General features: G+C 50.4%; 1 protein-coding gene across 6 annotated transcripts in view; it reads left to right on the top strand.

Annotated features, from left to right (window-relative positions):
- LOC122447858 (ninein-like protein) overlaps positions 1 to 15,555 on the top strand; it is a 115,181-nt gene that overhangs the window by 58,942 nt on the left and 40,684 nt on the right. For all 6 annotated transcript variants that reach the window (XM_043478560.1, XM_043478563.1, XM_043478559.1 and 3 more), the window contains 4 exons: positions 4,125 to 4,542; positions 9,342 to 9,438; positions 14,101 to 14,273; positions 14,769 to 14,835. In XM_043478560.1, coding sequence (XP_043334495.1) covers positions 4,360 to 4,542; positions 9,342 to 9,438; positions 14,101 to 14,273; positions 14,769 to 14,835 — 520 coding nt within the window. In that variant the 5' untranslated portion in view covers positions 4,125 to 4,359. The remainder of the gene's footprint in view (positions 1 to 4,124; positions 4,543 to 9,341; positions 9,439 to 14,100; positions 14,274 to 14,768; positions 14,836 to 15,555) is intronic.

Below are 15,555 nucleotides of genomic sequence, written 5' to 3'. Positions count from 1 at the left end.
AAGGACTATAGTTGTCCAACCTAGATAGCATATTAAAAAGCAGAGACATTACTTTGCCAACAAAGGTCCGTCTGGTCAAGGTTATGATTTTTCCAGGGTCATGTATGGATGTGAGAGTTGGACTATAAAGAAAGCTGAGTGCCGAAAAATTGATGCTTTTGAACTGTGGTGTTGGAGAAGACTCTTGAGAGTCCCTTAGACTTCAAGGAGATCCAACCAGTCCATCCTAAAGGAGATCAGTCCTGGGTGTTCATTGGAAGGACTGATGCTGAAGCTGAAACTCCAATAGTTTGGCCACCTCATGGGAAGAGTTGACTCATTGGAAAAGACCCTGATGCTGGGCGGGGTTGGTGGCAGTAGGAGAAGGGGACGGCAGAGGATGAGATGGCTGGATGGCATCACCAACTCAATGGGCATGAGTTTGAGTAAACTCCGGGAGTTGGTGATGGACAGGGAGGCCTGGTGTGCTGCAATTCATGGGGTCACAAAGAGTCGGACACGACTGAGTAACTGAACTGAACTGAACTGAACAGTTGTCTTTGTGAGTTTTCTAAGTTATTTTTACAAAGTGTGTTCTTTGTTGTGCGTGGTGACTGGAGTTTCCATCCTGCTGTGTCTGCAGTCAGTTGGTGACCTGACGAAGGTCTTCCCCGCAGAGTCTTCCTGTTCGCCTTAGCCTTCTCCTGGATACTCTGTGGGCTTCCCTTGTGACTCAGTGATAAAGAACCCGCCTGCCAATGCAGGAGACACAGGTTCAGTCCCTGGGTCAGGAAGATCCCCTGGAGAGGGAAATGGCAACCCACTCTAGTAGTCTTGCCTGTAAAATCCCACGGGCAGAAGAGCCTGGCAGACTATAGTCCATGGGGTCACAAAGAGTCAGACATGACTGAGTGACTAAACAGCCGTAACAGAGATGCTCTGAGGGAAGCTACTGCAGCCCAAGGAAGCTGACCCCAAGGCCAGAATCTGCTCCAAGCCCTCAGTCACCAGCAAAACACACAACCCTGGATTTTGGGTGACATGGTCCCGATTGCCCGCTCTGGCTCCAGCCAAAGGACTCTGGGCCACTGTCCTCACGGCTCTGGTCTCCACAGCATCAAGGGTGGTGACTGACTCCTGCTCACCACTCTCTTTAGAAGATCAGCAGCCTGTTTTCATCACCTTGCTGTGTCTGATCTGGTTCTAGAGTTTCAAATAGTTCCTTCCAGTCCCTCTTTATGGCTCTATTTTGCTCTGGTGGGGTTTCATCCCCTGCCACTTTGCATGATGTCACCGCTCCCCACTGTTTCTCATTTTTAAAGTTTTTTTTGACCTTGCCATGTGGCATGTGCCCCCTGCATTAGTTTGCCCAGTCTCTTCCTCTTTGTAAGAAGAGCAAAGATGATATTAATCGCCAATTAAATGATGCATCAACTTATTTTTATATTGTTGGAAATGGAAAATCCCTTTGATAAAAGTGATGGCCTCTCAAGCTTTATCGCTGAGATAGGGCCGACCTTGGCAAAGTAAATAAATAGTATAAGTTTTGAAAAATAAGAAAAAAAGCCATGAAAACAGCTAATACAAAGATTAATCCTAAAAGCTCAGAACTGCTGAAGTGTGAAGGTTGATTACCAACCCCAAGGCTGTTTGACATAGTGCCCAGACCTGCTCTTCTGGAACCCAAGGCTGGGCTTCAATATTTATTCAGAATTGTAACATCTCTCCAGATATGGAACATGACATCTAGAATGCGACCTTGGTGCTGCTTGTTCTGGGTCAGCACACTTTTACAGGGTTTTTTGGAGAACCTTGTTTGGAGTTGTTCTGGGTTGCAATGTTCTGGGTCCACACAGCACACCCAGATGCTTGTTCTTCTGCCTCCCTGTCTTGATACCCAGCAGGTTTCCAGGGCCATGGATTAAATTCCTTCATCGCTATGCATCAGTTAAATGTATGGCCTTCCCTCATGGCCTCCAGAGGGCTGCGTGGTTCTGCAGAGTGCTGGTCAACCACTGTTTCTTAACTGGTATTCAGTTTGTTTGAGGGCAGGGTTTTCTCCCCAAGATGAAAACAGGGTTTGTGCCTTACCTGGTAGCAAAGTTTATGCTCCAATTTTAAATAAAGTTTTATAGCACTCAAATTACTGAGAATCTACAGATTCCAACTTCAAAAGAATCAAACTGTGATAAGCCAAGGGCTCCTCTTTATCTGGAACGCTGAATGTGGCTGGGCTTTCTGGTGGTGTCCATGTGCGGACCTTTATGTGTCTGTAGAATCCAGAAAGGATTAAATAATTTAGTTTGGGTGAAGAGAGAAACTGAAGAGGGCCTTGGACGTTCTATTATTTATAACGACCACTTGGCTGTGAGGCCTGCACTTCATGGTGAGTAGGCCTGGGTGCCAAGGGTGGGCAATACTGGACACTGGACCCCACCTGACGGTCCCCTATGTCTTCTCCCTCCCAGGGTCCTGCGTGGGGGTTCTAGGGGACAGTGTTCTCTGTCCCCATACACAGGCTGGGGAGTCTGAACAGAGTCGGAGTGATATACTCCTGGCTCCCTGCTGGGAGGGACAGGGTTAAAGCCCTTCTCCTTCTCACCTTCTTGTTCTGTGTTTAGGTTGATCCCTTTTCCCCATTGGGAGGGAGGGAGGGAGGGGGAACATTTCTGGAAATAGGATTTGAGCAACTGGGAACCTGGGGACCCGTGTGCAGCATGGTGATTCTGCTGTCAGTCATGGTGTGATGAGCACAATAGAAGAGATGTCATAGTTCCGAGGTGTTTAGAGTGTCCGGTGACTTTTCCAGCCCTTTTCTGGGACTCTTGAGTCCTGGGGAGGCCAAGGGGCATCAGTGTGGCTGTGGTACAGACCTGAGCCCCGGCGTATATCCCCGGTGGAGGCACCCTTTCAGTTTTTCCAAACCTTCTTGGCCCATCTCAGCGCTGAGGTTTGCCATGTGGAATTTTGGCTGCAGAAAGACCCCCATCCTGGGGCGGAAGGAGGGCTCCCATGACCAGAAGCAGTGACTCCTTTCTCCCACTATTTTCCCCAGCATTTTGAAAGCAGTATTGTGCTGTGCTTGAGTCACTTCAGTTGTGTCTGACTCTTTGCGACCCCTTGAACTGTATGTAGCATGCCAGGCTCCTCTGTCCATGGGGGTTCTCCAGGCAAGAATGCTGGAGTGGGTAGCCATTTCCTTCTCCAGGGGATCTTCCCAACCCATGGATCCAACACACATCTCATAATTATATCTCCTGCATTGACAGGCCGGTTCTTTACCACTAGCGTCACCTGGGGAGCCTAAGGAGCCAGGGCAACAGCAACCCACGAAGCGAGGAAGCAGGGAGGCGATCACCAGGGACCCAGCTGACCCTCCCGGCCCGCGGCGAGGACAGTCGATCGCCCATGCTCAGTCCCTTGAGGGTGCAGCACGCCGCGAGGGCATGGAGGGATAAGGGGGTGTCCCCCTTCACAGGCCCCCACCCCGGTGGCCAGGGAGCAGGGCTGCGACACCGGCCAGTCTGGCCCTTATCTTGGGTGGAGGTTAGGAAGTATCCTAGCAAAGGGCACCTGAAAGATCTTTTGTGCCTGACCTGTAGAATGCTGGTCTGAATCACATTGATGGCGTATACCTGGATGGCTGAAAACAAAGCGCCTGCTCTGTTGGGTCAGGGTCTCAGTTTCCTAGGGATGAGGGAAAGAAGGGGAAAAGAAGTGTTTCTGAATGGCCAAGACTCAACTGTGATGGGCAAAGCTGGCATGACCGGGGTGACAGTGGGCTAAGGGTGGGGGGCCCTCGCCCCTGAATCAGCCCTTGAGTGGAATTGGGAGGGGGCTACAGTCCAGCAAGCTCTCTCAGGATGGGGCTGGCTTGTCACTGCTCTTGAGAGGGCCTTCGGTGCCCTCTGACCTCCAGCCCCACACCTGAGTTCTGCCCAAGACTGGAATCCTAGGGCAGGAGTGCCAGGCATCTAGCAGGTCCTGTGTGTAAGTGCATAGAGAAAAGAACAGAGTGAATGTTTGCCAAAATAGTAATAATGATATTTTTTTAGGTGATGAAATTTTGGATAACTTTGGTCCTTTTTATACTTACCTCTTTTTTTTCTGATTATTCTATAATAGGTACTTTTTTTTTTTTACAGAACAAAGTAATTCTGGTTTTTCAAGCCAGTAAAGGAGGACGGGCTCCCTGTGAATACATTTCTAGCCTCACCTGACTTCCTCCAGCCTCACGTACCCTGAGAGGACCCTGGTGCCCACACCCCAGCTCCTACCCTGCCCTGGACCACACTGCCTGGCGCCTCAGGACAGTGGAGGAAGGCGAGGGTCAGTCCGACAGCACGTCGTCTTCCTGTCCTGCACGCGGCCTGTGATGGGATGGACAAAGAGGAAGAGAACCACTACGTTTCACAACTTAGAGACGTCTACAGCAGCTGTGACACCACGGGGACGGGCTTCCTGGACCGGGAGGAGCTGACCCAGCTCTGCCTGAAGCTCCGTCTGGAAAAACAGCTGCCTGTCCTTCTGCACACACTTCTCGGAAACAACCAGTTCGCCAGGGTGGGTACTGGACTTCATTCTTGCAGAGAAAAACATAGAGAGCCTGTGGTGATAGCCGTGGACATCTGAGAAACACCAGTTGACTAGAGATACTCATCAAAGTAAAGTTAGGAGGAAGTGGGATGCTGTTTATCCTTTTATGGAACTCCTGTGTTGTAGAAAGAGGTTTCTTAAGATTGCCCTTTTTTAAGCATAGTGACTTCCACAGATTTGTTTTTGTTCCATTTTTCCAGAAAGATGTTTGGCTGATTTGTCCGGGGAGTGGAAGGTTGGTATGGATGGTTCACAAAACAGAGATCTGTGTGCAGCTCACGTGCTGGGTCATTCAGAGGCAGGTTCAAAGTACCTCGAAGGCAGATTGTCTCATAAAATTGCCCAGCGTGAAATTCATCTAGCACCTGGACAAAACATCGCGCACTGCTGTTGCAGGAACCAAAGCTCCCTGCCTTCAGTGGTGCCCTCTGAGTGTATCTGTCCCAGACAGGAAGAAAGTGTGCATGGAGTTCATTTCTCTAGGAAGTTCGAGGTCGCCTAGAAAGGTCATCTGGAGCCTGGACCAGGCCTTGGTTTCCTGACGGGAACACTGAGAAGCTTCTTACTGTTCCTGTTTCTTAAATGTGTCCAGATGTAACATATTCATTTTGTTTTTAATTAATGAATTTTTTTTTTGGCTGCCCTCTGTCTTGCTGCCTACAGGCTTTCTCCAGTTGCAGGGAGTGGGGGCCGTTCTTCGTTCCTCATGGCAGCGGCTTCTCCTGTTGCAGAGCCCCGGTTCGAGAGTGTAGGCTCAGCAGTTGTGGTGCTTGGGCTTAGTTGCTCCGCAGCCTGAGGGATCTGCCCAGACCAGGGATCGAGCCCCACGTCCCTTCCATTGGCAGCGGATTCTTAACCACTAGACCAGGGAGGTACACGTGTTCACTTTAAAACAGTGCCTGGGAATTCCCTGGTGGGCCAGTCATTAGGAATCTGGGCTATTACTGCCAGGGGCCCAGGTTCAACCCTGGTTCGGAAATTAAGATCCCACAGACTGCAAAAAAAAAAAAGCAGTGCCTATAATTGTGTTGGTCATCTTACCTTAGAAGGAAGACTGTTTCCCACCCCCAACAGAACTCAATAAAACTGCTCTCATTTTGAATGAGAAAAAAAAGTCTAGCCTGGAAAGATTCCTGAGTTGGTGCCTGGGCAGAAACAAATGAAGAACCACCTAAAACCCCTCCCTGCTGGCCCTGGGGAGCTTCGAGGTGCGTCTGACTCCTGTTAGTTCCCCCAGAGCCTGTGTGGCCGGTGCTGCCAGCAGAGCTGCTCATGGGGCGAGGAGGGCTCTGCCTCACACACCCACCCCACCCAGCTCGGTCACTTTCCCTCTACTGCTTTTTCTTTATGGACTTCAGACTCAGGTGTGGCAACTCCCCTCATGGTCCAGTGGTTAAGACTCCATGCGTCCACTGCAGGGGGAGCTTGTTCCATCCCTGGCTGGTGAACTAAGATGCCAATGCCATGCATGGTGTGGCCAGAAAAAAAAAATCGGGTGTGATTTTGATCGCTCCTGTTATAGCCCCTCTTGATATCACCTAGAATTGTATTCGAGGGCTAGGTAAGTAAAAGGCACATTTGTGAAAATCAGCACTGATTAAAACATCATAAACAGGTTATCTGGTTTCCTTGATGTGTTTTATCCTGGCCCTTCCTCCTTTTGTGAGCTGTGATGGGAGAGGACACAGAAACACAGTCAAATTGTATCAGATAAAACAGCAGCACACTCAGCCATCAGATTCCCTCCTGGTTTTTTTTTTTGTAATGCTACACAGCTTGTGGGATCTTAGTTCCCCAACCAGGGATTGAACCTGGGCTCTTGGCTGTGAGAGTGCAGAGGCCTAGCCACTGAACCACCAGAGAATCCCCAAATCCCCTCCTGTTTGATGGCTCAAAGGAAAGCTGATAAGTATTATCAGAGACACAAAAGAAATCTGAGGTTGAATCAAACAAAATGGGCATTTCATTCTGCTCCCATGTAGTCAACAAGTTTTTTGGATTTTATTTATATTTGTTTATTTATTTAGCACCAGTCTTCCCTGTGACACGTGGGATCTTTAGTTGGGGCATTCGAACTCTTAGCTGCGGCATGTGAGTGCTAGTTCCCTGACCAGCAGTGGAGCTGGGTCCCCTGCATTGGGAGCTTGGAATCTTAGCCACTGGACTATCAGGGAAGTCCCTCAGCAAGTAATTTTGAGCACTTATTATGTGCTAGGCAACATCTAGAAGCTAGGAATGTAAAAATGAAAGCAATACAATATCTCTGTGAAATGAAAGCTATGCAAGAGTATTCTTTCTAGTATTGATCCACGTGGCAAAAGTCTGGACATAGCCTTTTCAATGTAAGATTAGTTAAGGTCCATATAGTCAAAGCGGTGGTTTTTCCAGCAGTCATGTATGGATGTGAGAGTTGGATCATAAAGAACACTGAGTGCCAAAGAATTGATGGTTTTGAATTGTGGTGCTGGAGAAGATTTTTGAGTCAAAAGGAGATCAAACCAGTCAATCCTGAAGGAAATCAACCTGGAATATTCATTGGAAGGACTGATGCTGAAGCTGAAGCTCCAGTACTCTGGCCACTGATGGGAAGAGCCGATTCATTGGAAAAGACTCTGATGCTGGGAAAGATTGAAGGTAGGGAGGAGAAGGGGACAACAGAGAATGAGATGGTTGGATGGCATCACCGAATCAATTGACATGAACTTGGGCAAACTCCAAGAAATGATGAGGGACAGGGGAAGCCTGGTGTGTTGCAGTCCATGGCGTCGCAAAAAAGTTGGACATGACTTGTGACTGAACAACAATAAATTAATAGATCCAATTGATGAAATTGATGCACCATCATAAAAAAGAGAGAAGTTTCAGACATTGTCATACTAGCAGTTTAGCAAATTCACACCCACCTTCCAGTGAGGGCTACTAGAATGGTCAGTCCATACAGCATAAGGAAGAGTAGTCCCCTCTTGCCACAAATAGAGAAAGCCTGCATGCTGCAACGAAGACCCAGCACAGCCAAAAATAAATAAATAGATTTTTTTTTTAAAAAAGGTGAAAGAATGTCTCCTTGAGAAGGTGAATTCTGCTCAGTTTTGAAGGATATAGAGACCAACACATCCAGTAGACCTTTGTTGAGTATTTACAATGTGTCAGCCGTGAGACCACATGCTAGTTGGGGAGCCAGAAGATAAACACACATATAAGTAGTCCACCTTCAGGTCTGATAGTGTATAACCCAGGCAGAGACGTTCCACAGCCAACAGCTGTATTTAGTGCTCAGAGGCAGCAATAGAAATGTGCTCATTCAAGTTCTGTGCCAGGTGTGGGAAGCATGCTTGGAACTAGAGCCCCAGGCCTGCTTCTCTAGCACATACCGGTGACATTTTGACCTAGAAGTATGTCTTGCATCGATTTCTTTCTGTGTGACGTCAGGTGAAGCACAGGCAGAGAAAAGAGTTGGGAAGTGTGCAGCTCAGTGAACATCCATTGAAAGCAGCCCTGGGCCCCCAGCATCCTGCATCCCTCCTCAGGTGCCCCTGGGGTCCCTCTGGCTCCAGCAGTTGCCACTGTCTTGATGAGAACAGCAGAGATTTGTTTGCCTGTTTCTGAACTTCCTACAGGTGGACATATATACAGCACATGCTCAGTGCATACTCTGGTTCTTTTACTCAGTATCATGTCTGCAGTCTGTATTCAGAGAGTTCAGATCAGTGTCCATTTATTGTCTCTGTCAGTGTTTTTGTTTCCCCTGTTGTCGTCTTTCATTGTCTGACTGAATCACAGTTTATTTACCCATTTTCTTTAGGTACATCTGGATCATTTCCAATACTCTTTTAATAAATTATGTTTTTGCTGAAAAAAGAAAGTGAAATTAAAACATTTCAGACAATCACACTAAAAGAGCTTAGCACCAGCATACTTAAGAAAAACGTTAAGTCTGAAAGATATATTTCAAATAGAGGGAAAACTATCCCAGGCAGGTTGGAAATGAAGGAAGAAAGGAAAAACAAAGTGGCAAATATTTGAATAATTCTAAATGAACATTGGCTATATAAAACAGAAATATCTTGTAAGGAGTTAAAATAAATGATAACCAAGGCACAAATTATCAGACAGGTTTTGTGTTGTCCCTGAAGAGGGTAAAACTGGTTGATATGAAACTTTTAAACTCCATAAGAAAGCTAGTCTCTAGGGGAAAAAACATTAGTGAACTAGAGCGTCAGCATTGTATAATGACAAAAGATTCAATTTGCCAAGAGGATATAAATGTATATTCTGTGACCCAGCAATCCCATTCTTAGGTGCGTATACTCCAGAGAATCTCTTAGGACATATGTGTGAGTGTTCAGAGCGTTTTTTTTCCCCCAGTGTAGGGGCGGTGTATTTAATCAGGAAAGGAACCTTGGTGGAGGACTAGCCTAGGTGCTGGCATGTTCTCTTTCTTGGTGGGTGGTGAAGGCATGGATATTTCTTTATGTGCTAATGTTTGTGGTCATCAGACACCTCTTTTCCGCACTGTTTTCTAACTGTTATCTAATTTCCTTTTATGGAGTTGTTAATAGTGTTTTTTGGTGATGGGCTTATGATGCACTTTTAATTGCCTTACTATATCTTCAGGTTTTTAAAACCTTAAGTAAATATTTGAAAAAATAAATGTCCTCAGTGCTGAAGGCAACATAAGATCTTCCATCTGAGAAAACTCCAAAGGCTAGTGTGTTATGTATGTGGCCTGTCGAAAGCAGTGTTGACCACTTTTCTCAAATTCACAGGTTAACTTCGAGGAATTTAAGGATGGTTTTGTGGCTGTGTTGTCATCACAGGCTGGTCTTGCCTCCTCAGATGAAGACAGTGGGTCTTTGGAGTCAGGTAAGAGGCCTTCATGGCCTTCTTTACATCTCTTTCCATCACTCTGTGACTTCTGGAATATGATGTTGTACCTGAACAATGCAGCAGGTCTATGATCCCCAGCTGCATGGACTGGGACCATGGACTGCAGCACCTGGGTTTTTTTCTTCTTTGGGTTCCTTATTTGTGAAATGGTTCTGTAAGGGGAAAACTCTCGTTTCCTCTGCACTGCACAAAATCCTCTTAATACCCTGGCACTTCTGGTCATTAGATCTATGTAGTTTCCCCTGCACCAGGCTATTTTGCAACACCAGCTGGGTGTCCTTCAGTTCAACTCCATTCTGACACCATCCCCCTGGATATAGCTGCAGACCCCACAGGCTAAGACAGCAATGCCTTCAGACAACAATCTCAAGTCCAGCTTGTCACCTGTGCTTCTGACCCACTGGCTAAAGATCGGAGGTGCCGATGGCCTCCACAGATTCAACTAATTTACTAGAGCAGCTCAGGGAAACCGATTACTGGATCAGTGGTTTATTGCAAAAGGATGTAACTCGGGGTGAGAGATCCATGGGCTTGTGGGAAGAGGCTCAGAGTCCCCACACCCTCTCCAGGGCTCACTCACCCCCAGTCTCCCCGTGTTCACCAACCCAGAAGGTCTTTGAATACCGTCCTTTTGGGGTTTATGGTGGTTTCATTACACAGTCATGACTGATCCAGTGATGGGGCATCAGTGAGTGAATTCAACATCTAGCCTCTGATCTCCCTAGAGGTCAGGGGTAGGGCTGAAAGTTCCAAACTCTAATCACATCTTGGTTTCCCTGGCAACCAGCCCATCTCAAGGTGTGGTTCTCAAAGTCACCTCATCAGCATAATCTTGGGTGTGGTTGCTCTCATTACTTAGGAAATTCCAAGAGTTTTAGAAGCTGTGCAAAGGATGGGAGGAAGACCAAATTCATATTTATTATAAGTCACAATCTCCCAAATGTCAGGTAATATCTAGTGCTGTTCTTACAGTGAAGGGTGTAGACAAGATAAAGTGGGTGTGGAGAGGTGGAAGAATTTGATCATCAAAAGTGCAGTGCAGGTGTAAAATGCTGGCCAGGCTGAGAGACTGGTGGGGCAAGCAGGATGCCACCAGTTGAGGCAGCTGTCTGCCTGTCTTCTGTCTCAGATAATAGTGATCTGTACTCCTCGGACTTGTTAGAGTCCTGGTTTACAGTGGGGCCAGTGGAACAAAGGTAATATTTCAAAACTAGCGAAGGAGGGCTTTGATACTGGTCAGGAGTGGAGGGAGAATTCTGAAGGGAGGCCCGCTTGGAGGTGTGGACTGTGGGTACAGTGGGAAGGTTATGGCAGAGGTGCTCTTTAGAAGATGTGCCAGCTCCTTGGTTGGCAGCGCCTGCCGTGCTCTGGCTGGTTGACTGGTCGGGGCTGCATCTGAGCAGTGCTGGGAGGGAGAGTGCAGTGGCCAGCGGGTCCCTCCCTCCCCCACGGGGCAGGGGTTCAAGGTGTCTGACCCGCACAGGCCCCTGGTCTGCTCCCACACCCCGGGAGGGGCCTTGGTCGGGAGCAGGTGCATGACTGGGGCAGCAAGTGCCATTGGGAGGTTTGGGGCTTATGTACCTTTCATGTAGATTCCAGTGAGCCCCCCAGCGCCCCCCACCCCTGAAATCCTGTGGCTGATCGTTCCCATTTCTCAGGTGAGGTTTTCTAGTCTGGAGGAAGGCCCTTGGGGAAGCACTTGCGGCCTCCCCTGGGGCTGAAATCCGTTGGTGTCCCACCGCCCCCTGCTGGAGCCACGTGGGAGCCCTGACCTGGGGGAGACAAGCCTGTGGGGGAGGAGTCTGATAAGGGGGCGGAGTCTGATAGGGGCAGAGTCTGATAAGGGGGTGGAGTCTGCCCTGGGGGAGGAGTCTGACAGGGGAGAGGAGCCTGACTGGGGACAAGCCTGACTGGAGAGTTGTCTGCTAAGGGGGTGGGGCGTGACGGGGTGGGGGGCGGCACCGAGGGAGTCTGACCAGGGGAGGAGTCAGCTTGTCAGTGGCCGCCCTGGGACCTGAAGGCTCTGGTCATTGGTTGCTTTGTCTCAGGTTTCTCTTCCCTGAGGTGGGAAGAAGGCCACTTGCCTTTCCCGACTTGGGATGTGATCATGTGACCCTGGGCATGAAGGTGCCTGAGAAAGGCCACGCCCGTGTCATCGCTCCCTTTTCTGTGCTGGAACTCCTGTGAGTAGGCAACTTGTGTCCTCTTCGTGACTGGTGCTTTTCTCGGCCAACCCCCGTTTTGTTTTGTGTTGTTTTTCTCTTCTTTGAATTTTCAGAGCTTTCCTCAATTACCCAGTCAGTGGGTGGGTCAGTCATAGGCCTGCCTGAGGTGGCTCGGCCAGGGCTGGTGCACACAGGCAGCCCCTGTTGTGAGAGCCCAGTGAGCCCTGCCCCCGCCCTCCGGGGCTGTGTGCTTCCCATGCGGGCCACCCTCGCGGTCTCCCCCATGGGCTTCATCCCTGCTTCCCCTGCCAATCCACAGCATCCCTCTCTCCGGCTTTCTAATCTGCCTGCTGGTCCTTCCCAGCGACTCATGCCACGATTCGAAACATGTGCTTTGATGCTCCAGGAATGTTCATGGCATCCTGGGGCCAAATGGCTGGGATTTTGAAGAACATTCTGCTTCTCAGTCGTTCTTCTTCAGTGAAGGCCATCACAGAACACATAACCAAATATTTTTGTTGGTTTCTTTTTTTTTTTTTGCTTGTTTAATCTTTTGGCCACGCCTCTCAGCATGGTGAGATATTAGTTCCCTGACTGGGGATTGAACCTTTGCCCCCAGCATTGGCAGCGCAGAGTCCCAACCACTGGACCACCTGGGAGATCCTAAACCAATGCATTTTTAACTTGCAGAGTTTGGCATTCTGCTCCTATGAATAAATATTCACACACAGGAAACACAAGGCTCGGTTGACCTTGTGGTCTGCCGGCCGTCTGGGCAGTGGGTGGGGACTGGCCGTGACCCTCAGAGCTTCACACTGAGAGGCCAAAACTCTGTGCTCTGTGGGTGGTGAGACGCTGCCCCCTCCTGGCCTGATTTGCCACATGGACACACTTTTCTGGAGGCTCATTTCCCCCTGGTGGAGGGAGGAGGTGACACTTTCGTAGAACATTTATGAGCTGGTCCTAATGTGTGTGATTTATGGGCGTCTCGTTGCTCTGAGGAAAGTGCTGAGAAACCGAAACAAGGAAGAATATGGGGTACCATATCAAGGGCAGGGGGGCCTCTGGACGCGGACTGGGGAATATCAGGAGGGGAGAGGCAGGAGCCCAGTCAGGCCAAGGGCACAGACGTGGTGCAGGGTCACGACCTCTGGTGAGCGGCGAGTGGCTGAGCTCCAGGCAGGGGTCCGCGTGCTGTCAGGTGCACCCGGTTTCCTGAGTGTGACCCCGCTGCCCACTCCCACCTGACATGGCCTTTCTCTTCCCACTGCTCCCCGCTCAGAAACCAGCCACAGCCTGTGTGTAGACAGAAACCAGAGCAGGTGCAGAGCCTGCATGCAGGCCCCTGTTCCCTTCATGGGGTGCTCAAGCCTCTCATTTCCTCCCTGTCAGTGGGAACGGCTCCTCCTCTCCAGCAGCCCTGGGAGTTCCCACATGGGGAGAGTGTACACGGCCGGACCCTGCCCATGATAACCTCACAGGGTCCAGGAACATGGTCATCCTGCCCTAGATGTCCTCTGTCACATGGAACTCGGCATCTTCCTCCCAAGACTCCTTCCTTGTCCTCAGTTTCTGTGCGTCGTTGGCATCACTGTTTCTCCTGGAGGCCCGGTTGGACCCAGCCTCCTCCTCTGATGCTCCCAAGGTCAGAGACTGCGGGCCAGTTTCGGGTGAGGAGGAGAGAGACGAGGTGGTAGGTAGTCTCTGGGACCATGACCCACCGGTGTGAAACGGTCTGTTTTCCTGGCCTGGCCTTACTTCCTGGGACCCTATGCCTTTCTCTCCAATTGGCCCCTTCTGATTCCTTCCCTTAGAACCCGTGTTCACTCCTGGTCACAGCCCAGGCCGCACCCCCACTCCCCAGTCTCTCTGGCTACTCAGGTGCCTGCAGAGACAGTGTCGTTGCCTGCGGAGTCCCCATTGCTCCACAGATGTGGGCAGGTAAGGAGGGAAGAAGGAAGTGCAGGGATGTATTAGGGCTTGAGGGAGCCTCGTGAATCCCTAGCTGAAGTCCACACCTGCCTCTGCCCCTGACTTTAGACTCATGCGGAGTCTGAGCCTGCCTGGTTGTGCTGAGGTCCTTGCCCTTTGTGTTCTATCCAGGTGGGGTGCTGTATTAAGGTGGGGTCAGATGGGTGGGAAATGACCTTCTGGTCTCTAGAGCACTTGGATTATTGGAAGGTTATTTCTTTGTATAAAATGCTAGATTTTTTTAATTAGTTTTCTATCATATAACAAAAGTATATTTTGCTTGGAAACACTGAAGCAACACTGAGCGTTTAGGATGGAAAGTCCTGTCTCCCAGCCTAGCTTTCTCAGCCCCAGCCTCACGTTGGCCATTCCCTGTGTTCTTCTGGCGTTTTCTGTCTGTCCCTGAGAGCCACATCGCACCTCTGAATCTGCATCTTCATAAGCACAAGTGGGCCCAGGGTCTGTTTTAAAGAACCCCACACACCTCCCATTTTCTTTCCAGCTGCCTCCCATGCCGTGCCTCCAAAGTACATGAGCGGCTCTAAGTGGTACGGCCGTAGGAGCCAGCCCGAGCCCTGTGGCGCTGCAGGTGGAGGCCCAGGTTTACCGGAGCAGCCGGTCAGACCCAGTGTGAGGAGCCAGCTCTGCCGCTCAGCGTCCCTGGAAAGCGTGGAGGTGGGTGGAACCCCCCTAGGCACCTCCCCCAGTCACTGGTCACATGACATGACACAGGAGGATGGGAGAGGGCATCTCATCACTGGAAGAGGGGCTATTTGGGGACCTCATTGGGTTTTTAGGTGTCTCTGGGTCTCTCTGTCTGCAGGGCATCTTTGGCCACAGAGCATCCTCTTTCAGAAACGGGGGCCGCGGGGCATCCCCTTCACTACCACCCTCCCCTGGCCCTGCAGGAGGAAGGAAGGTTATTCGGCTGAGGGCAGAAAAAGCAGGTGTGCCACAGCCACGGTCATCTGCGTCCAGCACTTGGACCAAGGCTCACCCTGCAGAACTTGGCGGACTCGTGATGGATGCCTCCAGGGCACTCACTGAGACTCCTTGAGGTGTCCACTGTGGGATCCTTTGGGCCTTCGTGTCAGAAAGGACATCCACGGGGCAGATCCACCCTCTGCGGGTAATCATGGCTGATGTCCTTTTCTTTCTTATTTTCCACAGAGTCTCAAGTCTGATGAAGAAGCCGACAGTGCGAAGGAGCCTCAGAATGAATTGTTTGAAGCCCAAGGTAAAGCCTGGCCTTGTGGTGATGCCCGCTTTTGTCAGTGCTGGGCTGTCAGGCAGCAGGCTGCCAGCGAAGGAGAGTTTCCTGGGAGGTGCCCGGTGTGGGTGGTCTCTCTGAGATTCCTGAGGTCAGACCCTTGGGCAGGGGCTGCTGGCTAAGAGAGCAGGTAGTTGGTTGGCTAGGGTCACAGTGATCCTCGCGACCAGCCGGCATGGGCCAGGGGACTCCTTCCTAATGTGCCAGGCCTGGGCCAGCAGCCTCCCCACTCACCAGAGGCCCTGACTGTGCCCCACGTGGAGGGCGAGACGTGGCTCTGGTCCTGGGAGCCTGGCGGAGCTCCCGGAAGGCAGTCACAGGTGTGCTCAGCAACGCTGGGTGCACCAGCACGTGGGTGTGCGGGCTCCTTAAGGACACCTCTCACCAGAGTGAGTCACAGGGCAGAATGTGCAGGACCGCGGCTCCAGCGGGAGGCCAGAACTGACCTGGGGCTTCTCCTGAGTGAGAGGTCTGCACTGGTGCTGAGCACCGTCCAGACTGTGGTCCTCAGGGCCGAGGCTGTTGTTGGCTCAGGGCTGAGGTTGGGGACGTCAGGCGAATGAACCATGTGTCTGTGCTACTGGATGAAGCAGATGGACCTCTCTGTGTCCAAAAATCACTTCCTAAATTAACTGGACTCAGAGTAAATGTAGGGGATGAGAGGAAGGGCTCTGGCAAGGTTATTCA

The sequence above is a fragment of the Cervus canadensis genome, chromosome 10 (genome assembly GCF_019320065.1).
Source record: "Cervus canadensis isolate Bull #8, Minnesota chromosome 10, ASM1932006v1, whole genome shotgun sequence".
In the NCBI taxonomy this organism is placed as follows: Eukaryota; Metazoa; Chordata; class Mammalia; order Artiodactyla; family Cervidae; genus Cervus; species Cervus canadensis.
The sequence above is the reverse complement of the archived record's forward strand: the minus strand, read 5'-3'. Positions and strand labels throughout refer to the sequence as shown.